The sequence below is a fragment of the Dermochelys coriacea genome, chromosome 3 (assembly GCF_009764565.3).
Source record: "Dermochelys coriacea isolate rDerCor1 chromosome 3, rDerCor1.pri.v4, whole genome shotgun sequence".
NCBI classification, from domain to species: domain Eukaryota; kingdom Metazoa; phylum Chordata; order Testudines; family Dermochelyidae; genus Dermochelys; species Dermochelys coriacea.
Genome location: NC_050070.1, coordinates 3,024,642 through 3,047,607, shown reverse-complemented (window position 1 = coordinate 3,047,607; position 22,966 = coordinate 3,024,642). Strand labels below are relative to the sequence as shown.

Below are 22,966 nucleotides of genomic sequence, written 5' to 3'. Positions count from 1 at the left end.
TCTGGCCTCTGCCTGCTTAATCCTGTCTCAGGCCCTCACATGCAGAGGGGTGGAGCCTCTCGGGGTTGGGGGAAATAAAGCACTCAGTGACTGCTCCAGCGTGTCCGCCTGTCTGGGGCAACCTGCTTTCTCCGGCGGCTTGCTGAGCTGTGTGAAACTGGTGTTAATGGAGATTGGGGGGGGGGGGGAGCCTATTCCATCACCTCGGGTGTCAGTCAATAGTTCAGAGCCTCCAGCTGCCCTGACCCACTAGGGTTAGAGTGGCAGCTGGAACCTCCTGTAATTGCAAATCCATCCCCTGAAGGCCAGGAAGGGCTGCCATGGGCAGAACTAATTTAAACTAAAAGGCTTTAAATCTCTGTGCACCTGTCACTGGTGGCAGGCCGGCCCCTCTCCCCGCCCCCCGGATTAGCCCCGGCAGCATGTGGTGCTTGGGCTTCCTTTGCCTGCTGCAGCTACCTCCGGCCTCAGTGGTGGCTGTTCGGATGCCCCTGCCCCCATCCCATTCCCCCCCCGCAGGTGACTCCTGTGCCCCTGGCTCTGATCAGTTATGGGGGTGAAAACAGGGAGCTGGGAGCCCCCCTGGAGCTACCCAGCCCTCGCCCTGCTGCTCCTTGTGTCTCCTGGAGCCTCCCACCTGCCCTGTAAGGAAATGCTTCCTCTTGCTCTAAAAGTTTCCTCGGTTCAGCTCTGGCCACCTGCCCTAGTTCGACCCCCTGCTCCAGGCCCGGCAGGTCCTGCCCAGCTCCAGACAGTGTTTCCCTTCCCCAGGCAGGGGCAGCCCTCTTGGATTTCCGTGGGACTCTGCTGTATGTCCTAGCTGTGCCCCATGCAGGGGCCAGGGGCTCCCCTCCCCAGCTGCCTGCCTTGTTCCAGCAGCTCCAAGCTGTTCCAGCACCATGGCCAGGGGCCCGGCTCTGCTTAGGCAGCCTGTTAACTGGGGCCTGGGTGTGGCCTGTGCTGCTCACAGCTGCCAGCCTGGAGCCAGCTCATGTGGGAACCTGGCAACCCTATGGCTTGTGAGCTTATCTTCAGTGGCACTTGCACTGCCCAGGTCAAGGCCACCAGTCACGGGGGCTCCAATACCGGCCTGGCGCACTGGCCCCTGCGAGCTGGGCTTCAGGCCACCCACCCTGTTCAGCCTGTTGCTGGGCCCAGGTCCCAGCCACTGGGCCGGGGGGTCTCCGCTGCCAGTCTGGGCTTCTGTCTGCCCAGCCACTGGTCCAGAGGACTCTGCTGCTGGCCACCCGCTAGCCAGGGTCCCGGCCGCTGGCCCTGCTCAGCCCTCTGCCAGCTCTGGCTCATGGCCACTGGTTCGGGAAGCCCTGCTACTGGCCTGGGGTACCGGCCGCCAGCCCCCTCCCAGCCGGGGTCCTGGCCCCAGGTCCCGGCCACCCGTCTGGGGTTCTGCAGCTGCCCCCAGCTCAGGCCCTCTGGTCGCAGTCTGGGGCAGTGAGGGGTGCAGACTGTGCCGAGAGGGGGCACAGCTCAGCATGGCTCACGGATTCTTGCTACTGGCATGCAAAACCTTAAATTAGAGTAAATAAATGAAGACTTGGCACACCGCTTCTGAAAGGTGGCTGAGCCCTGGCCTAGATCCATGGGGCTGTAGGCTCCCCTCCCTGCTGTGCAGATCTCACCCCAGAGGGGTAGGACCAGTCACTCCAGTAGCATCCAACCAGTGGCTGCCTTGACCCACATGTTTGCAAGAGGGGGTGTTCAGCTCTCCCCAAGAGACAGCAGGAGCCTTGCTTCCGCTGCAGAGACCTGCACGTTCCCTGTTCGGGGAGCATCGTCTCATCTACACTGCTGCCCCCAAAGCTTTGGCCGACACCTACTGCTGGAGCTTCCTGCCCCACACCGAGGGCACCTTTCTCTTCCCTCCGCTCAGCTCTAGGCAGCAGGGGCCTGTCTTCTCTAGGCCATTTCCCCCTTTGCTGGGGCCAGTTAGTAACAGGCGTTTGGCTGCTCCATGGGCCCACTCAGCATCCCCTGGACCACTGTTGCCCCAGGGGGTTCAGAGGGTGGGGCTGTAGGTCTAGCCCTACCTCTCAGCTAGGGTCACACCCATCCCCAGTTGGGTGGGACAGTGCAAGTCCCCCCTCCCAGGCTGGATGGCTCCAGGACAGCCTTTGTGCCAGATTCCCTATGGCGCTGCTCTGTGCCTGGCCAGGGGTGGTACCCGCCTTGGTGTAGGAGGGCCTGAGCCCCATTTCCCATTAGCGCCCCCCCCCCCCGAGGCCCGGGCTAGGCTGGAAGGCGGAGCCAGGCTGTGGTAAGAGCTGGCCAGGGAGCCACCAGGGGAGCCCTGGACCCTCCACCTGCCCTGGGTGGTGCACTCCAGGGGGCAGGAACATGGGTCATGGGCTGCTCTCAAGGCCCCTACCCAGGGCAGGTGGAGGTCTTGGGCTCTCCACAGCAGCCTGGGTTCCCTGAGCCAGTCTCGCTGCCTGCTGCACCTTCCCCCAGCTACAGGCCCGATCAGCGCCCCCCACCCCTCCCGTGGATCCTTTCTGCCCCCAGCTGCCTGCCACAGCCTCGTCCCGGCTCTTTGGCTGCGTTGGCCACGGCTGGAGCTGAAGCAATCTGGGCCCAGGGGGCATCTATTGTTGCTGGGTGCTTGGGGGAGCCATCAATGGGGGGGTGGATTCTCCATGGGGCTCTCCCCTGCCCCCTTCAGCCCTCTGCCCCTTGCAACTGACCGGTGCAGTAGGTTACAATTCAGACTCTAAGTTTCCCTTTCTCCCCCCAGTCAGCTGTCAGTGGGGCTGCCTGGAGCCATGGCCGGCACGCGGCCCTGGAGAGCTCTACTGCTCCTGGACCCGTGTCCCAGAACGGCCCCGACGGGCAGCCTGGTGTGTGGAGATCTGACCTCAGCCATCTCCTTGCAGTGGTGCAACTACCCGTGGGGAGCCTGGCTCTGCTCCACGGCAGCCTCGGGGGACCGGGGGGTCTAAGGGCCAGGCCTGCCCCCAGAGGAGCTGCCGAGGGCCCAGGCTGCTCCACTTCACCCTCCCCATGCTCCAAATGCTGGTTTCATGCCCACTCCTGCACTAGCACGACCCACCTCAGCCTCCACAGGGCCCACGCGGTGGGGCGCAGGGATGTGACCCTGGCTGCAAGCGCGGGGCCCATGCGGTGGGGCACAGAGATCTGGCCCCGGCTGCGAGCATAGAGCCCGTGCAATGGGGCGCAGGGATCTGGCCCCGGCTGCGAGTGTAGGGCCTGTGCGGTGGGGCACAGAGATCTGGCCCCGGCTGCGAGCGTGGGGCCCGTGCCGTGGGGCGCAGGGATCTGGCCCCGGCTGCAAGCGTAGGGCCCGTGCGGTGGGGTGCAGGGATCCAGCCCCAGCCCCTCCTGTGCAGTGGGGCAGGGATCAGACCCTACTGGCCCAGGGTGAAGGCTGGAAGCAGCAGTAACGCCAACCTCCCTTCTCTGGATGGGGCAGCGGGCATGCAGCTGCCCCCCAACCAGCTTCTTTCATCCATCCCAGCTCCCAGGCCCTCCTGCCCCTGCAAACAGCCGTTCCCGTGGGCCGGGGCTGCCTTTTAAAATCTTTATTTCACTAATCCACAAGGATTAAGTTAAACCAGCAGAACCAAACCCAAGCCCGGCCCCGCCCGGTGGGGCTGAGAGCGCGGCGCTAGCCAGTGTTAACCCAACGAGGGGCGAGCGTCCGAGCGCCTGAACTGAGCCAGCCGGAGCCAAGCTCCTTGAGCGGGTATGGGGGGAGAGCGGCTGCAGGCCACTAAATACCCCAGCCCCCGTGGCAGGCGAGTTAAACACCCTGGCAGTTAACGGCAGTGCCCAGCAGCAGCTGCTGACGAGCGAGCGGCAGGCCCTGCACCGGGGCTGAGGGCGGCTCGGGCCGTGTCCTCTTAGTTCAAGTGCTGGGTCGGGTGGCAGGTCAAAGACCCGGCTCGGACGCTGGCGCCGGGGCTCGGACGCTGTCCAAAAGGCCACGCTGGTTTGCAGCCACGTGCAGGGCGCTGGGGGCTTGCCCCGAACAGAAGGTGCTAGCGGTATCTCCGGGCACCCTGATAGCTGCCAGGCGGCTGCTGGGGCGGGGGCCCTGCCATGTGTCCTGTCCGTGCACAGAGGCACGATGACCCCCGCGGGCAGGGGCAGCTGCACCGTGGGGGGAGGGGAGGCTGGGGGGCAGTGGGAATGGCTGGGTAAGGAGCATGGCGCCTGCACCACTGGCAGGGGGTGAGGCAGGGGCCCCACGTCTCAGGACAGGGCCCCGCGCTCAGCGCCAGCCTGCATTTGCCCAGGGGTCCTGGCCGGTGCTGTGGGCTTGGGCGCCCCAGCCAGCAGGAGAGAGGCCTTGCACCGGTCGCTCAGGCCCGGGAAGCTGCCGTGGCTGAGATGCCCTGGGAGCGGCAGCAGGAACCACTGGCTCCCTAGCCTGGTGCGGCCACAGGAGCTCACAGGTGTCAGTCCTGGCCCGGGGGCAGAGACCTGACCAGCCGTTCGGGGCTAGAGGGGGGAATCCGAGTCCCTCCCTTAGCCCCCGTGGGGTGAGCGTGGGAATATCTCCTGCCCCTCATGCTCTGAGGTTCCTGGGCAGTAGCTGGGGCACGGCTCTTGGCTGTCACGCTCTGCAGGGCCAAGCACCCCTCCTCCTGCCTGAGCGGTGGGGGCTGCGGTGCCAGCCGGCAGGGGGCAGAGCGAAACGCCCCAGCCCAGCCTGCAGTGCTGCCCGCGGGCACGGCCTGCCCCCTGCCACGGAGCCCGGTGGGGGCTGGGCTGCATACCGGTCCTTGGGGGCAGTGAACGGGCAGTAACCCAGCCACTCAGGGAGCTTCCTGCAGCCAAGCAGCAGCACAGACAGGCCCCTGCCCCTGCAGGGGGGTACGGGGGGGGGGGGAGCCCACCAAACACACAAGGAAATGAATTGCAGCGAACTCTGCTAAGGCAGCATGGAGGCCCCGCTGTTAAATGCAGGCGGGCCTGGGGCTTGGGCACGTCTCTGTTCAGCTGTCCGGGGCAAGGCTTGGCCCCTCCGCTGTGTCTGGGCTGGGCCCCGTGCTCGGGGCTGGGCAGGGGTGAGCCAGCATATACAGCCAAGCCCCAGCCCTGCACGCAGACAGGGCAGGTCCTGGCTAGGACTGTGTTAGCCCTTCTGGGGTGCAGTGCGCCCCAGTCCCCCAGCTAGCCAGCTCTCAGCACTGGACCCAGCCCTCTGTACCCACAGCCAGACCCGTCATTGCTCCCGGGCCCCCCTCCAGGCTGACGCCTTGCCCAGCCCTGCCGCCCACTTGCGCGCCGCTTCTCCGGGGTGGGGGCAGTCACCCACTAAGGCCGAGCACCCGCTGCCTCGAGGCCCTACTGGGCACACAGGGGGAGACACTGAATCGGGGTGGTGGTGGGGATTTAGGGGCTGCAGCGCCCCCGGGAGGCTGTCATGGCACATGCTGACTGGAGGGAGGCTCAGGGCAGAGAGGGAGGATGGCAGCATGATATCAGGGTGGGGTGGGGGGAGGCGGACCCGGGATCCACCCCCCCCCAGAGGATAGGGGTAATGGGGTATGTGGATCAAGCAATGGGGTGGAGGAGAACCAGGCCCCAGGGGAACCAGGCCAGCTGCAGCTGACACAAAGCTCCTCGTGGTCCAGAGCTGGGGGGCCCCATCCCATGACAGGTCTGGGTGCTCTGGGCTTGAGGCCTCAGTGCCAGTGGGCTGTTCCCAGGCCCCTCGGCAGGGCTGTGCACACTGGAGGCCCCACATCTGTACACGTGGGCCTGGCCCCCATGGACTGGGTCATTGTGCAGGGCCCCACCCCGATGAGCCAGGTCTAGCCACAGAGCCCAGTCTAGGCAATGGGTCATTGTGTGGGGGCCCACCCCAACCCCACAGACTGCATCCACCAGCCAGGCCCCACAACCATGGGCCAGGCTCACGAACTGGGCCCCATGTCCACGGGCCGAGCCCACCAGCCGGGTCCCACGTCCACGGGCCGGGCCCACCAGCCAGGCCCCACGTCCACGTGCCACGAGCCAGGCCTTGCGCTAGATCTTGGGCCGCCAGCCCTTGATGAACTGCATGATCTTCTTGACCTGCAGCTTGGTGAGGCGGAAGTCGTCGGCGAGGATCTCCTCGGGGAGCTGGACGAAGATGCTGCCGTCGATGCGCTCGCGGGCGAAGAAGCTCACCACGTCCTCGGAGAGGCCGATGAAACGCAGGCAGCGGGACACCTCCTCCACGGAGAGCGCCGCCAGGTCGGGGGGTGGCTGCCAGGCCGAGCCATCGCCATTCAGCCGGGGCGCGCCGGGCACGTGGCTGGCGCTCTCACCCGGGCCGCTGCACGGGGCCGACACCGGTGGCACCTTGATGACGCCCTGCGTGAGGTAGACGCGGGTGACGCCACCCTCGGCCCCGCGCACGATGGTGGGCGAGAGCGGCGCCGCGCTGCGGATCATGAGGCTCTCCGTCTCCAGGCTCTTGGGGGGTCGGGGCGGGGGGGTGGGGCAGGCGCCGCCCACCCCGCCCCAGCCCTCCTGGCTGTAGCAGCGCTCCGACTCGGGGGAGGCGCTCTCGAAGGGGTCGAAGGTCTCTGGCGTGGGCGCAGAGGGGGGCTTCTGCCAGTCCAGGGCCTCCAGCCACTCGGTGGAGGAGGAGGGGCTGGGCGAGTAGGCGGGGTTGGCGAAGGGGTTCAGGGCCCCGAAAGGGGCAAAGCGTTTCTGGGGGTGGGGGGCCTTGAGGCGGGGGCAGCTGTGGTAGGTCTTGATGGGGGCATCGCCCCCCAGGAGGGGCGTGGAGCGCCCGCTGGCCACGCTGGGGCCCGTGTCGGCATAGGCCCATGGGTCCGACCAGGATGTCTGGCTGAGCTGGGTGCTGGGCGGCAGGGTCCCCGGCAGCTGGCGGCCAGCAGAGTCCCCGGCCTTGCAGTTGCCCCAGGTGCAGGGGTAGCAGTAGAGGGAGTAGGAGTCCGGGGAGGGCGAGCAGCTCCCGCTCCGCGTCCCTGACCTGCCGGGAAGAGAGAGAGGGTCAGGCAGGGCGCAGCCGGCGGCAATGGGCCTAAAGCAGTGCCCAGATCTGCACCCCCAGAGCGTTGGGTCCACAGCCTGGATCGGGTCCCGACCCGTCCTAGCACCTGGCAGGATGGAAATCGGCTGGGCTACCTCACGGCTGGGGCATCCGCCACCGTCCCCTTCGCAGGGCGCTAGGGAGACAGCAGAGCTTACCGGCAAACCGCCCCGGGGCCTGGATGGACGGACTGACCGTGGGGGCCGGGTAAGCCGAATCTCTCCAGCTCGGCTACAGATCCATGAAAGGGCTACGGCCAGCCCCACATCCCCTAAATGTTGCAGGTTGCTGAGGCTACAGGGATTGAGAGAAGGGCCAGGCCCAGGGGCTGTGGGGGCATCTCCCCGGGTAGGGATAAGAAACCCCAAGCCCAGAGAGGGTCACAGCTGGACTGGATGGAGCGCTGGGGTGGGAACAGTCCTTCCCTGGCCCCACGGGATGGCACCTAGGAGGTCCAGTCGACGCCTCATTTATAGGAGTCTATGGTACTGCCTTCATGTGATTGGCTTCCCCAGGCATGGGCGGGGCCTCCTGGGGTGAGGGTGGGGCTACAGCAGAAGGTAACCCCTCCCCCTTGATCCAGAGCCTCTCATGCTTGTATGTTACTTGGGCCTGCCTCCCCTCTCCCACCCGCCTTTCCCAAAGCCCTTCCCCAGTTCCAGGCAGTCACCGAATGCAGCCACCGGGGCTGGAAGGGGGCAGCAGGACAGGAGGTGGCTTGGAACTGGGGCAGTAGAGGGGAGATGTGGGGGGGGGGCGCGACCCAGGCTGGAATGTGGCCAGGACCCAGGCTTTGATGTCCCTGCTCGTGTGAAAAGGGCCAAGGGCGTCTCTGACCAGGCCTCATGAAAGCCGCCACGTCCAGCCAGTCACCACCCTGGGCGCTGCCCCGCCACCTTCCGTCCCGCTCCGGGGACTACCTCCCCCGGCGCGGCCCCCACTCACGCGTCGTGGAGCCCGGCCGAGTAGTACGAGACGCTGGGATTGGGCGAGTGCGCCGGCTGGAGCTTGGGGAAGCGCAGGGGGACGGGTGGGCTGGAGGTGGCGTGGGGCCGGCTGCCTCGGGGCGGGACGGGGGGGGCATTCAGCAGGCGGCATTCCTCCTTCACCTGGAAAACACGAGGAGCTGGGGCTAGAGACAGCACAGAGCAGCATGGACTCTTCCGCCCGAGCCCTGGGCGCCCGTTAGTGCTCGGACCCCTGCCCTGACTGCCGCCCCCCCCCGCATGCAGCAGTCCAACTCCCCCTGCCCCCCAGGGCCCTGCCTTGCTTGGCTTCTTGATGCCAGGCTGCCAGGTTTGTTACCACTAAGATACCGGCACCAGGAAGGAATCCCCCCCGAGGATAGCCGGGCTTTGGGAAGTGATGGTGCCCTCCGGACTGGTCCTACTCCTGCATCCTTCCAGCCCACGGGCTGCAGGGTGGGAGAGGCCAGGAACTTTCTCTGGGCTTCTCGGCTCAGGTCTGGGCACGGCCCTTTCCCTGCGGTGGGGGCCCAGCTGTCCCCAGCTGTGGCAAAGCGCCCACAGGCAGGGTGGGGGCAATGGATGTGCGGGGATGGTAGTGGCACAGCCCGCCTGCCACCCCGGCATCAGAGATTAATGGCAGGGTCCTGCCTCTCCCTTTGGGTGCCTGTCGGCGGAGTGGGTTCTTCCCAGTGCGAGGAGCCCCCCCGGGAGTGCAGCAGAGCTGGAGCAGCCCCTGGGTTCCCTTCACTGGGACCAGGGAGACGGAGACACATGATAGGCCAGATCCTGCCCCAAGATTGAAAAACTGGGCACCACGGGCACAAGAGAGCCAGGCTCTGGGTTCCCATCTCACCCCAAAGACACCCCCCATGCCCCACCCAATCACACACCCAGCCTCGGCCCCTGCATATGGCCAGTAATCAGAGAAACAGGGGAGGTCAGAGTAACCTACTGACAATAGGGGCGGTATCCCGTCCTCCCCCAGGGGCTGGTCCACTGCAGGACAGCAACCTACTACTGCTACCAGCTGTTGGATTTATTCTTTTCCCCCAACTGGCGGAGGTGATGGAGGTCCTGGAGTCAAACCCTGCTGACAATCCAGGAGGGGGGGTCATTCCTTCAGCATCTCTTAGCACCTGGGCAATAGCCTTAGAACCCCACGGGGTTATTACCCCAATCCGGGCCCAGGACTCCAGCACGCTCGGAGCTGTACAGACCCAGGCCCTGCCCCAAAGACATTACAATCTCAGACGATCCTCCGCTTGCTGGCCCTGGGAAATGTGGCTGCTCTCCCCCCGCCTGTCTGCTCCCCTGGGGACCGGCAGCCAAGCCGATTCACCGCAGCCCCCCAGAGCCTCAGTTCGTTTGCAGTGTGTGCCAGCAGGGGCCTGGGACAGGGAGCATGCTCAGCGAGGCAGTGATGGAGAGAGAACCAGAGCCAAGCGCTTCCCAGCCCAGCTGTGCCGGCTTGAGTGTCCAGGATGCCCAGAAGAGCTCAGCCCGCTGGGCATTGAGCCCTTTAGAGCCCCGGGCTCTGAGTGTTGAGCCCAGCCCCACTGGCCCCCCCACGCCCAGCCCAGCTGGCTTCTCCCCAGTTTGCAGGGACGGGAGCAGGGGTCCCCGGGGCTCGGCAGAAAGCACGACCCCAGAGTCAGGCACAGGCCCCTGCCACCGGCTAGCGGTGCCAGGGCGTTCCCAACCATGAGTCACAGCCACCACCCTGGGCTGCTCTGCCCTGAGCCTGGAGGCCAAGGGAGCAAACCCGCGGCTGGCAGAAGTGAGGGCACATCGGCCTACGCAGGGGCAAGAGGCCGGCCAGGCCTTCAGCCTCTCCCCCCGTCCTTAAAACACAAGTTGGCCGTGACAGCCTTTGGGCCCCTGCTCTCCCCAGTACATATCCACAGGATCTCATTGCTCCCACCCCGCTTCTCCCCAGCGCGGGGCCGTTCTGACCTAGCAGGATGTCACCCTGGGCGCGCGCCCTGCTGGCAGAAGTCACGTGCGGCTGCCTGGCCCCGGGTCCGCTTGGCTGACAGTTCATTAGGCCGAGGCTCGTGTCTGGAGTCAGCAACTGGGTGCAGGGAAGATGCACAGACTGACGGACCATTTCACCCAATCTAGGGTGCCCGAGCCCGGGCAGGACTCCCGGGTCCCTCCCTGGCTCTGCCGCTGCCTTGCTGGGGGAGCTTGGCTGAGCTGCACAACCTGGTTCTGCGTCTAGTGCGGGGATCGTGGGTGTAGGTGCTGAGGGTGCCCTTCCCATGGGTGTTGGGGGTGCCCAGAGACCCAGGTACTGGGGCCGAAGGCCGTTATCTGCTCACGGAGCTGGCAGAACTCCGACAGCCAAAGGGATCGCTTACCGCTTTGGATTTGGGTGGGACGGGAGGTGGCGTCTCGCCCACGGGCTCCTCCCCGCGCAGGGCGGGGCGGTGGGGGGAGCCCAGTGGAGAGGAGGTGGCGAAGGACATGAGGTCGCGCTGCCCTTTGTTGGCGCTGCCCAGCCCCGGCGGGTTGCCGCTGGGCTCTGAGAAGTTATCCGGGTTCTGGTTGGCCCAGAGCTCCTCGTAGGGGATCTCCACCGGCTCCTGAGTCCTGAACTCGGGCTCGGCCCAGTCGGGCGTCACGTACTCCCGCTCCGAGTCGGAGAGGTCAGACGGGGCCGAGCGCTCATGGCGGGGCAGGAGCAGCTGCGGGGCCTGCCCGCCCGGCATCGCCAGGGGGTCCTCGGGGGCATGGGCCGAGCCCCCGCTGTAGATGCAGAGCGAGAGGCGCTGGAAGGCCGGAGCCAGCTCCTCGTGGGCGCAGCCCGGCAGACAAAGGCGGATGCGCCGGGGGCTGGCGCACTCCTCCGACAGGTCGGGCTTGGCCTCCCGCACGGCTTTGGAGTACTCATCGGGGTCGAAGCGCTCCTGGCAGATGGTGGCGCTGTCCCACACCAGCTTCTCCAGCTGGGGGTCGCCCCAGAGCAGCCCCTGGGGCAGGGTAAAGCGGGGCATGTCGCTCAGCAGCAGGAAGTGGAAGGGCACCACGGCCTCCTTGCGCAGGATGCAGCAGAGCACCACCGTCTTGGAGATGATGCTGAGCAGCTTGTAGCAGTGGCCCTCGCGGATGGCGTGCAGGTCGTAGGGGTTGCGCGAGGGCCGGCCGGGCACCGCCACGTTGACGGGCAGCCGCACCTTCTCGATGATGCTGCGGATGGTGTGCTCGCCTTCCCGCATCTGCAGCTCCAGCGGGCTGCGGGTGCTGAAGCACCCCTTGCACTGGAAGGGCAGGCTGAGGCTCTCGTTGGTGCGGTGGTTCATGCAGATCAGGCAGGGCACCTTGCCCTTCGCCGGCTTGCTGCCCAGCGGGCCCCCCTTGCCCAGCTTGCGCAGGAGGGTGGGGAGGCGCCACTTCTCCTTCTCCGCCTTGGCACACAGGATCTCGGCCTGTCCCATCAGCGTCAGCTCATCGCCTGCCTGCAGCGTAAAGTTGTAGACCTCGCTGTCTTCGCTGAACTCCCCGGACACCACCTGGCGGGGGGACACATGGGCACCGGGGTTAACGGGGCCGGAAGTGGGGGCATGAGAACTGGGAAGCACAGGGGCACCAAAGGTTTAATGGGACCAGCGAGGCTGCTGGCAATGGGGGCAAGGGGGCTGGGAAGCACTTGGGCCCTGAGGGGTGGATGGGGCTGCAGAGGCAGCTGGCACTGACGGGGGGCACAGGGGCTGGGAAGCACAGGGGCACCAAAGGGTTAATGGGGCCAGCGAGGCAGCTGGCACCGGGGGACATGGGGGATGGGAAGCACTTGGGCCCTGGGGGGTGAATGGCGCCAGAGAAGTGGCTAGCACTGGGGGACATGGAGGCTGGGAAGCACATGGGCCCTGAGGGGTGAATGGGGCCAGAGAAATGGCTGGTACCGCGGGCCATGAGGGGCGCCCCAGGGCTGGGAAGCACACAGGCCCCAAAGGGTGAATGGGGCTGCAGGGGCCCAAGAAGGGACCAGCAATGTCTGTGGCTCAGACGAGCATTTTGGGTCCCATGGGACAGGACACCAAATGCCCAGGACTCTCCAGTCATCTGCGCCAGACCAGGTGCCTGCCTTGAGCACAGCGGGCCAAGACCGTGGTTCCCCAGTGCCAGGATCCCAGCGCTGCTCCCTGCAGGCCTCCTGCCCACCCGGTGCCGACTGGAGGCCGCTGGCTGCCTGGGCCCCGGGCAGACCCCAGGGACCTGCTCCCAGCTAGCCCAGCGCCGGAGGCCTGCTGGTGGGCAGCGGGCTGGGCACTGGCACGGCGCTGACCTTCACGCTGAAGGTGATGGACTCCATGACGAAGACGCGGTCCGGGAAGCTGCTGGCCACCTCCTCCACGCTGTTGAAATACTGAACGGGTTCGCGCACGTCCCGGTCTTGGTCCAGCAGCTTAAACTTCCCTGCAACAGCCCAGCCCAAAGCCCCGGTTAATGGAAAGAGACCCAGGCCTGTGCAGCCCTGCAAGCCCTAGCCCCCTCCCCTGGGTCCCAGCTCTATCACTGGGTGTGTCTGACCCAGTGGCCACCAGGCAGTGTGGGGACGTCACCTGCCGCTCGGATCCCCCACTGGGGAGCTCATGTTTGCACACGGACAATGCAAGCCCAGGGCGTCCATGCGAACCCAGCCCCAGAGGGGCCCCAGGGGATGGCCAAGGGGCCCCGTCCATGAGAAACACCAGTAGGCAGCACTGAGCACCCCAGCACCCACCACCTTCCCAGGAAGGGTCCCCTCGGTGCAAATATTGGGGGTTCCTGCCCCAGGCTTTATTCACGGGGTCGCCCCAGGTCTCCCTCCCTCCTCAGGCTGCAGGGATACAGAGGCCTGCAAAGCAGGGTGTCGTCATTTGGAGGGGGCCCAACACCCCACCAGGGCTCAACGGCTGGTGCCCTCAGGATCTGCAGCACCCACGCTCACTGCAATAGCGGCGCAGAGGGTGCCCGGGAAGATGCGAGGCGGGTGCTTTCACTGATGGGGAAGTGCCCTTTGGGAGCACGTTCCCGGGCCGGCCCTCGCACGATCCCCCCTGCTGATACAGCCCAGGGCTGGGAGGACACGACACAGCTTGTCCAGAGCTGCAGAGAGATGACAGGAGAAGAGGAACAGTCCAGCTCCCATCGGCAGGCACCAGGTGAACACCCACAGCTGGGAGGTGGGTGAAGGTCCCAGGCTAATAGGGCCTATGGGGCAGGGCAGGGCCATAGGGCCAAACCCATCCCTCGGGTAGCTCCACTGACCTCAGAGAGGATGGCGAATTTGGCCCATGAATTTTATCCTTACACCAGCAAAGCCCGTTGACTCCCACCCAGCCCTTTCCCTCTTCTCCCAGGGACCCTCCTGGCCATAGGGAAGGGGGCAGACAGAGAAGAGGCCAGCTGGCTTACGGGAAAGCCACCTCCCCGCCCCCGCATGGCGTGGGGAGAGAGCAGGAAATCCCCGAGCAGAGGGAGGGCCGGCTGGATCAATGGGCCATGGCCAAGCGCTTCCTGCTTAGCAAAGCCTGCAGCGCAGGCGACGTCCCGGGGGCTCACTTAGCACAGACCTAAGGTCAGCCCCCTTCCGCAGGCGGGCATGGTAATACACAGCCATTGCCAATAGGGGACAATCGGACACTGCTCCCGCCCCCTTAGCCCCTCAGTGCCCATGTGCTTCCCAGACCCCTGTGCCCCCCAGGGCCACATGATCAAGGGGTGTGGGGGGGGGGCGGTGCTAAAGTTATTCCTCTGATTAGCTGAGACACTTTCTAATGAGATAACACCCGTCCTCCAGGAGAGCCGCTGAGATCCAGGAGTTTAGGGGCTGCCCGGGGTCTGTGCCGGAGCAGAGGGGCACTTGCAGCTCCGGGGATGGCACTAAGGGACGATGGTGTGTTCCCCACACGCCCACTTCCAATCCGCCTGGCGGGCTAGACAGAACCGATCCGTGTGATGCAGCCCTCCCAGGCCCAGAACATGGCTCCGTGCTGACCACAACCCGGAGCAGCGCCGAGGGAAGCTGACACAGTCCCAGCGGATCCGCTGCTCTCCAGCATCACCTCTGCTGCCAGCCCGGCGGCTGGCTCTCAACCCCTCCAAGCCAATCGGAATTCATCTGGGCCCAGAGTTTGCCAGGCCTCTGGGCGGAAGTGGGACTTCACCTCGGCCTCATATAAGCCCCTTTGCCCCTCTCACCCTCTGCGAATATCCCTGGGCACCTACTTGCTCCATAAGCTGGTTTCTTGTGGGGCTTATTTGGCCCAGAGCTCTTTGTGCACTGATGGCAAAAAATTAAGCCCTGTTACTTCTTCATGACTGGTCAAATAAACCACAGAAGATGGTTTCCCTTTCCTGATTGGACAAGTGTGCAAGAACTTCCAGCATATATACTTGTGTGAGTGTGTGTGTGTAACATACACACATACCACACCAAAGCACAGCTGAGTAGCTTGCTTATCTGGCAGCAGTAGTCGGCTGTTACCCTCAGTACCGAGGCACTAACTTCCTTAGCTGGCAGCAGTAGTACATGATGCAGTAATGCCATTAACTGGCAGCAGTAGTAGGCTGTTATCCTCAGCATTGAAGCTCAGCAGAGTAACTCCCTCAGCTGGCAGCAGTAGGGGGCTGTTACCCCTGTTGTGGAGCAGCCACTAGAGGGCAGATACAGCACTCACTTTACCAGTGGGTTACACATACAAGTTAGAGACATGGGGGGATCCATCGTAGCCCTTACTCATGATGACAACATCAATGAAGCTAGCAGAGAACTCTGTGACACCCCCTGCTATAAAGAACTCACAGAAGACCCCACATCACAATCACACAGAAATTTAGAATTACTGTCAAATCCTTCTCCAGACAACTCCAAGAAAAACTACAACCTCATCCCCGATGAAGCCATCCCAGGGACCCTCCATGATACATAAGCAGACCCATCATATCTGGCCATAGCATTCTTACTGAACAGGACTCTGAGAAACCATCCTCAAACTACTCACCACACAAAGGGCCAACTTCCTCCAGAAACTCTAAAACATTAACAAACTCCCTCAGAACACCATCCTCGCCACCATGGATATCACCTCCCTATACACCGACATCCTTCATCGCTGCCTGCCTCAAATATCTGAAAGACAATGGACAAAGCTCGGAAATCCACCCCACACCCATTGCCAAACTCACTCATTTCATCCTCACCCACAAAAGTATCACATTTAACAACAAACACTTTGTCCAAACCATGGGTACTGGGATGGCTCCTCAATATTCCATCCTCTTCATGGGCCACCTTGAGGAAGAAGTTCTGTAAAAATGCACAACAAAACCAACAATGTACCTGAGATACATCAATGGTATTTTCATTCTCTGGACGGACGACCCAAACTCCCTCATAGGCTTCCACCACAACTTCAGCAACCACCACCCATCCATCAGACTCTTCCTAGAACACTTCGGCGCCAGCATCTACTGCTTGGGTACCACAATCAGCTTCAGCAATGGAACCCTACAAATGACTGTATACAACAAAGCCCTGGATCACCACACTTACCTCCACAGATCCAGTAGCCACCCCAAACACACCAAGGAATCTGCTATCTACAGCCAGGCACTCAGATACCAAAGAACATGCTCCGAGGAGAAAGTTCAGGATACACATCTTAACACAACTAAAACGGCCTTCAGCAAACAAGGACACTCCACCAGAGAAGTAGATCGGATCATGGAATGGGCCATCCAAATACGTTGAGGGAACTTGCTTCAGTATGGAAATAAACCCCCTGTGACTACACACCTCTAGTTGTCACCTACTACTGCACACTAGAACCTAAACAGGATATCATCATACAATTACAACCCATACTCAATGGGGACTACAGCCTGAAAGAAATCTTTCCTGAGCCCCTCCTTTGGCCTTCAAACAATTCCTCAACCTCGCCAAACTCATCCTTCGAAGCAAGCTCTCCACAGACCAGGACCCACCAACTCAAAGCAGCACCAGACCTTGGCAGAACAACAAATGCAAATCCTGCAGACATATCGCCATGGATACAATTATCAACACCCCCTGTAACACACCTTTCAAGATCTATGGGCAGTATGCATGCCCATCAAAACACGTGATGTACCACAACCAGTGCATCAAATGTCCCAACAACAACTCTCTGAGTGAAACCACAGAAACATTACGTTTTCAAGTGAACTCATGCAGAAAAATGGCAAAAGAAAACAACACCCCATCACCTGTGGGCGAACTTTCCTCAAAGCGATCGCTCCATATCTGACCTCTCAGTGCTCATCCTCAAAGGACCCCTGCACAACACCTTCAAAAGATGAGCCTGGGAACTTAAACTCATAACTGCTGGTCACTAAACACCACAGACTTAGCAGAAACACTGGTTTCATGGCTCATTACACACCCTGCTGCCGGCTAACCCACATTTGCCCACTTCATTTTAAGTGGTCTCCTGCAGCATGTGTGCACCACTTGTGCTTAACAGTCTGTCCCACCTTGTGTTTAGCTCAGACACTCCGAAGAAGACCCTGTGGAGGTCAAAAGCATGCCCTTCTACCAGCAGAAGTTAGTCCAGTAAAAGATATCACCTCACCCACCACGTCCTGCTCACATCCTGGGACTGACATGGCTGCAGCAACGCTGCCAACAACACATACAGGTGGATAATCTGGGTTCCCCACGACCCTGCAGCCTTAGCGTTCACTTCCCGCGGCTTCTTGGGCCAGTCAAGCTCAATCGCTCTTGGGGAGCAAAGAGGAAGCAGGGCTCTAACCCAGGGAGGAATATTCTCGGGCAATGTTGGGCATCACACACCAGTACCAGGCCTCTACTAGGGCTGCCCCACCTCAGTGTCCTGGGCTGGGACCTCCTGGAGTTCGTGTGAACCCAAGGAGAGCCCATGCCCCCTGCCCTCCAGCCTAGAGGAGGGCCAACAGGGGAGCAGGCAGCTCGGCCACACGGCAGCTCCTGGCTCTCTACTGCCCACTGTGATAACACGGATGGAGAGGAAGCAGCTGGGGGTAGGGTGGGTCCCATGGAGGCAGAGACGGGGGCTGTGCAGGCCGGAGGGAGATCAATACGGGGGAGGGCTGACCCCATGGGTCAGTGCAGAAGTGCTACAGAGGGGATCCGTGCCCTTCAGGATTGGGCCCAGAAAGCTTGGGATTTCTCTGACTCCTTCCCTCCACTTCAGCATCTCCTCTGCCATCACCCTTGCCCCCCGGCCCCCTCCAGAGCGTGGTCAAGTAGCCCAGCCCCGGCCCCGCAACTCCCGCCGCTCCCAGGATGAAATGCCAAATGCCAACCGGTTCCCGGTCTCCCACGCCAGGGCTCCCTCACCCGCTCGCTCTGCATGGCTCAGCAGCGGGTGACTGGCAGGAAACACGCTGCCCGGAGGGGGGAGGCTCCCGGGCGGGCAGCAGGCCCAGCCGTGCCATCTGGGAACCTTCGCTGCCCAGCAACCAGCCCCGAGTCGAGACCGTTTTTTCCTGACCCTGGACAGCCGAGATCTGCGCCCCAGCCCCTAACACGCTGCTTCAGTGGGAGGACGGACGGACAGACCTCACCCCCCCCCAGCACCTGAAGGGCTTCCAAGGGGTCTCTTTGGTTTGCAACCTTGGCGAGGCCTGGGGCTGTCTGCTCACGGCAGAGCCAGGAATGGGCACGCGGGGGGGGGGGGGGAGACACAGACGGGGGGGATCCTTCGCCCCCCAAGACAGCAGCGTTAGCTCCCGCTCCCAGACACCCTCGGCTTCCCTCCCTGGCCGTTTCCAACATCCCATTGCCATGGAAACCGCTCGCAGGCGGCTCCGTTCCCAAGCCCGCCACGCCCAGCGCAGCGCAGCGCCCCGACGGGCTGCATGGGGGGTCCCTGTGCCCTGCTCCGCTCCCTCCCCACGCTGTCTCCTCTAACAGAGCCCAGAGCCCCGGCCCCGGGGCAGCTGACGGGCAGAGACCCTCTGGCGCCGCATTGCCCCTGAGCCCGACGGCCACCGGTCACCCAGCACCGCTGCCAGCCACGCGCGAGAGCAACCGCCCCTCGTCCGGCGTGTGTATGGGGGGATCGCGGCTGGGGGGGCTGGAGCTACCAGAAGGGGGCCTCCCCCTCCCTGCCAGCCCCTGCCCCCATCTTCACACCCACTCCTGAGTCCATGATCCACCTTCCAGGGGAAGCAGCCAGCGCCACCACCCGGGTCTGGTCCCCTCTGGTGTCCAGGCCAGGATCCCAGCGATCCACGGATCGGCCTCCCTGACCCGTACGGGGAACGCATGTAAACACACGGCTGCTGGGTTTCCCATAGAGGGTCAGGAACGAACCGTGCTGGGGGGGCCTGGCCCGCATGCTGGGGACGGACGGTGGGGACGGGGTTGAGGGTGACAGCCGGGGCCGAGCGCCCGCTGGGATGTGCGGACCATACTGGCCGAGGGGAGAGACTGATCCCCATCCCTGGGTTCTGACCCTCTCCTGCCGGGCTCTGCCGGTTACCGACGAGCTCCAAGCCCTGGCTGAGTTGCAGCCCATCCACCTTGCACAGATTCAGAGGTCCCAGCCTGGCCCAGCTAAGCTGGAACATCCCCAAGGGCTGGGAAGGTTAATGTCTGGTTGATGGTCCCGGCCTTTCTCTGCCAGGGGGCTGGGTTCAAATCTCGGTTTAGTCACACGTGGAATGACTTGGCTGGTCTCCGTGAATGTGGGTACACAGAGGAGTTCTGACTCGCACATGTGGGTCTGGGCCACCGTCCCACGGCGTCAGCTCCCCAGCAGCAGGCATGCCTGCTAGAGGCATCAAGCTGTTTTCTGAAATACAGTAATCAAATCCCTCGGGGATCTATTCTTTGGGGTAAACTCCTGCCTCCCCAAAGTGCTGCAGAGCCAGGCCCTGCCCAGTCACCTCCATTAGTACCAGAGTGGGGGGGCGGGGGGAGACACCGGTTATTAATGATTCTCATGCAATCACAGCCAATGTCCGTCTATTGGCTGGAACCAATTACCAGCCAGCTGGCAAAGAGCAAGGCCTTGTTTAAAAATGGGTCCTCCCTTGTGGGCAGAAAACAACCTCCATGCGCAGCGAAGGAAGGGGGATTTCCCCCGGGGTTAAAGGGAGGAAGAGAGGGAGGGTGTTTAGGGCTAAAGTGCCTTGCAATTAAAAACTTTTCTATATGTGGTTTCAGCTTTGGTCTCTAAGAGACATGACTGACCCAGAGAGGCAGAAATGTTTGCAGGGAACTGAGCTTTGCCCGTCCCCCTGGAGACCCAAACACAAGAGCAGCATCAGGCCATGGTACCCGCAAGTCACAGGGAGGATAAACCTGGCGTGAAGCTGACCAGCCCAGAGTCACTGCCCCAGGAGAAGTGAAATGCAAAATGTAAACAACTGGCGTCCGTGGGGATTCTGGGCTGGAAAGAATTGCGGCCCCTCGCCTCCCTCCCTGCCCGGGGACTGCGACAGCTGCTGCATGCACCACCAACCCAGAGGGACAGGGCCCAGGCAGGTGAGGCAGGTGGCCTGCGGTAGTGAGCGGCTGGCTGGGGAGCTGGGGAGTCACAGACCCTCCCGGCTTGCATTACCCTCTGATCCCTCCCCACTCGGGCCTGGGCAATAGAATTAAGCTTCTGTCTCGCCCTAGCGAATGCTGCAGGCGTGGAGCCGGCGTATGTCCAGGGAGATGCTGCATGGGGCCAATGTGGTTGCAGACGTTGCTTGGGGAGGGGCGGGGGTCAAAGGCACTCTGCATCGGTCTAGCCCTGCTCCCACTGAAGTCAAAAGTAAAAGGCCCATAGTTCATAGTGACCAGTTAAGCTAAGGCCCAGTGACCCTGCCTGGTCCCAGCACCACGGCTAGGGCGAGCACCTGGCTCTGTGATGCGCCATTGGGCAGATCGGAAACTGCATAACCCGGAGCAAACCCGGCTGGCCCCAGGCCAAGGTAACAGCTGCGCCATCCGCCCCTAGGTCATGTGTCACAGCCTGCCCCCAGGGTCAGTCCCAGAGGCCTCGAAACAAAACCCGCGGGCCGCTGGCTCTGTTTGCGAGGATGCCCCCCGCCGGATTGTCAGGAGTCACACGCACCTGCCCCGTCACTAATGGGAAAGCAAGGGCTGGCTCTGCCATGGGAGCAATGAGATCTCCGCAGGAGGGGCTGCTCTGGGGATGGCGCGATCAGGAACATAACACACAAGAACATCAGAACGGCCAGACTGGGTCAGACCACAGATCCATGTAGCCCAGTGTCCTGTCTTCCGACAGGGGCCAGTAACAGGTGACCCAGAGAGAGTGAACAGAACAGGGAATCATCAAGTGATCCATCCCCTGTCGCTCATTCCCAGCTCCTGGCAAACAGAAGCTAGGGATACCATCCCTGCCCAGCCTGGCTGATAGCCATTGATGGACCTACCCTCCATGAACTTATCTACTTCTTTTTTGAACCCAGTTATGGTCTTGGCCTCCACAATATCCTCTGGCAAGGAGTTCCACAGGTTGACTGTGTGTTGTGTGAAGAAATACTTCCTTTAGTTTGTTTTAATCCTGCTGCCTATTAATTTAATTGGGTGACCCCCTAGTTCTTGTGTTATGAGAAGGAGTAAATTACACTTCCTTATTCACTTTCTCCACACCAGTCATGATTTTCTAGACCTCTATCATATCTTCCCTAAATTGTCTCTTTTCCAAGCTGAAAAGTCCCAGTTTTATTAATCTCTCCTCATATAGAAGCCGTTCCAGGGCCCTAATAATTTTTGTTGCCCTTTTCTGAACCTTTTCCAATTCCAATATCTCTTTTTTCAGAAGGGGTGACCACATCTGCATGCAGTATTCAAGAAGTGGGCGTACCATGGATTTATATCGATTACCCCCAGTATAAGAGAGGTGTATGGGAGTGTGTGTGTGTGTCACCTCTCCCTGTGTGTGCAGGGGAGGAGGGGTGTCATCCCTCCCTGTGTGAACCCTAAAGTCTTAAAGATAAGAAGGTAAATAAAAAGAATCCAACTACACAGTGTTTCTTTTTAATAGGGGCTCAGTCAACTTGATGTTAATTTGAACGTTTGTCCTGCCTAGTTCTGATTGGTTGCCATTGAACTCGCTTGCATACGAGTAATTTTACCAGGTGTCCTGTATTCAGCATAGGGAAATACGGTCACCCTAGTTTCAGAGAACTCTCCACAGTGACTCCAAGATCTCTCTCTTGAGTGCTAACAGCTAATTTCGACCCCATCATTTTATATGTATAGTTGGGATTATATTTTCCAATGTGCATCCCTTTGCATTGATCAACACTGAATTTCATCTGCCACTTTTTTGCCCACTGACCCAGTTCAGTGAGATCCTTTTGCAGCTCTTCGCCATCTGCCTGGGACTTAACTATCTTGAGAAGTTTTTTATCATCTGCAAATTATTTTGCGATGTCGCTCTCTGCGCTGCCATGAACTTTCACTGCAACAGCAAGATGCGCCTAGGTGAGAGGAGTCAAAATAAGTGGGCGGGCCTTTGGGGGAGTGGGAGTACATGGAATTTTCCTCGTTGCCAAGGGTGGAAAGTGCTCAGAAACTCAGGCGCTGGATTTGCACGTTTGAGGAATGATGAATTATTGATGAGCTCCTCCGGCCACTTTACTCTCCTTTGCCTACAAACCAAGCCCCTCTGGGATGAATTTGATTAGCAAACGTTTTCATTGTTGTTGCTTTCCCAGCGTCCTTTGCAGCAGAGCGTCACGCCAGGAGCTCCACCGTGAAAAGAACCCCCACAACAGGGTGGGGAAGAGAAGAGAAAAGGCCAAACTGAGCTGTCCTAAATGTTATAAAATTGCCCCAATCCTACACACACCACGTTACGCCAACCCCCTTACAAACCCCAATAACTTCTCTGAGAAGAGACCCCTTTCATGTATCACCCACAACCCCAAGTCAATAGAAAACAGCTGTCAAATCTGCCTATAAAATGACCAGTGATCCCCCAGGATTTTCTCCTCTGTCCTGAAAGGAAGAAGAGGGACAGGTGTGGTTTTTACCTGGCTAGACTGAGTTCACTAGCAAAGGGTGAGCGTTCAGACTTGGAGGAGCACGTGCATTCGAGATTATACGTCTGACAGAGGAGAACACCACGAGCCCAAAGGAATTTGAGGGACTGAAGAGAAGAATCATCCAGCGGCGAGGTTCACGTTCCAAGGCCCAGCGAGGTCTGATGCACCTCGTCACCTACTCCTCTAGTGCCTGGACCACGCAGGAAGACAAGCTTCTGCTACCAAGCCAGCCCTTGAGTTCAAACAGTTGACAGTCCTGCCTTTAGCACTGAAGGTCCCAGGTTCAAACCCTTCTGCTGACCCAAGTGAGGAGCCCTGGTAAGGGCAAAGGATGGGCAGTCAGAAGCTCCCCAGGTCTAATTCCTGCTCTGACACCGACTCACTAGGTGACCTTGGGCAAGGCTCCAATTCAGCCTCAGTTTCTCCTTCTGTAAATCGGGAAAATGATACTGACTGGCTGGCCTCCCGAGGGACAGAGCCAGAACCACATGTCGGCGAAGGGCCTGGAGAGGGCAAAGCCCTCTGTGCTACCACGCGCCCTGATAAGGGGTAACACTTCGGTCTCCTCGCACTGGCTAATCAGCCTCCTCCTGGTCACAAGTCACGTGGTTTAAATGCAGGGGAAGAGAACGCTTTTTTCTGCCCAAGTCCCATCCTGACAGCTGGGCTCAGCAGCATCGCTGGGGCTGACCTGGGGGTACACCGGGGGGTACATCTGTGGGGTGGGCGGGCCGGGGCTCTTCTCTCTGGAATCCCCTTGCCTTGATCTGCCAGGGCCCAAGTGCAGCCTGTCAGCTCGGCTGGGCACTGTGATCACCGGCTCTTTCTGCGCTCCCGTTGGCTGACAGCGGTGTGTGCCGGTCAATGGGTTTGAATGATGATACCCACACTGCGAGGCTGTGAGAAGCGCTTCCCAGGCACTGAGCAAATCAATCAGATCAATAAAGACGGA

The 22,966-nt window shown here is 61.4% G+C and overlaps 1 protein-coding gene across 2 annotated transcripts in view; it reads right to left on the bottom strand.

The window, feature by feature from the left end:
- Positions 1–3,514: 3,514 nt before the first annotated feature.
- GAREM2 (GRB2 associated regulator of MAPK1 subtype 2) overlaps positions 3,515–22,966 on the bottom strand; it is a 58,632-nt gene continuing 39,180 nt past the window's right edge. For both annotated transcript variants that reach the window (XM_038396345.2, XM_038396346.2), the window contains exons 3-6: positions 12,284–12,414; positions 10,359–11,510; positions 7,976–8,139; positions 3,515–6,970 (exon numbers count right to left, since the gene is read on the bottom strand). In XM_038396345.2, coding sequence (XP_038252273.1) covers positions 6,013–6,970; positions 7,976–8,139; positions 10,359–11,510; positions 12,284–12,414 — 2,405 coding nt within the window. In that variant the 3' untranslated portion in view covers positions 3,515–6,012. The remainder of the gene's footprint in view (positions 6,971–7,975; positions 8,140–10,358; positions 11,511–12,283; positions 12,415–22,966) is intronic.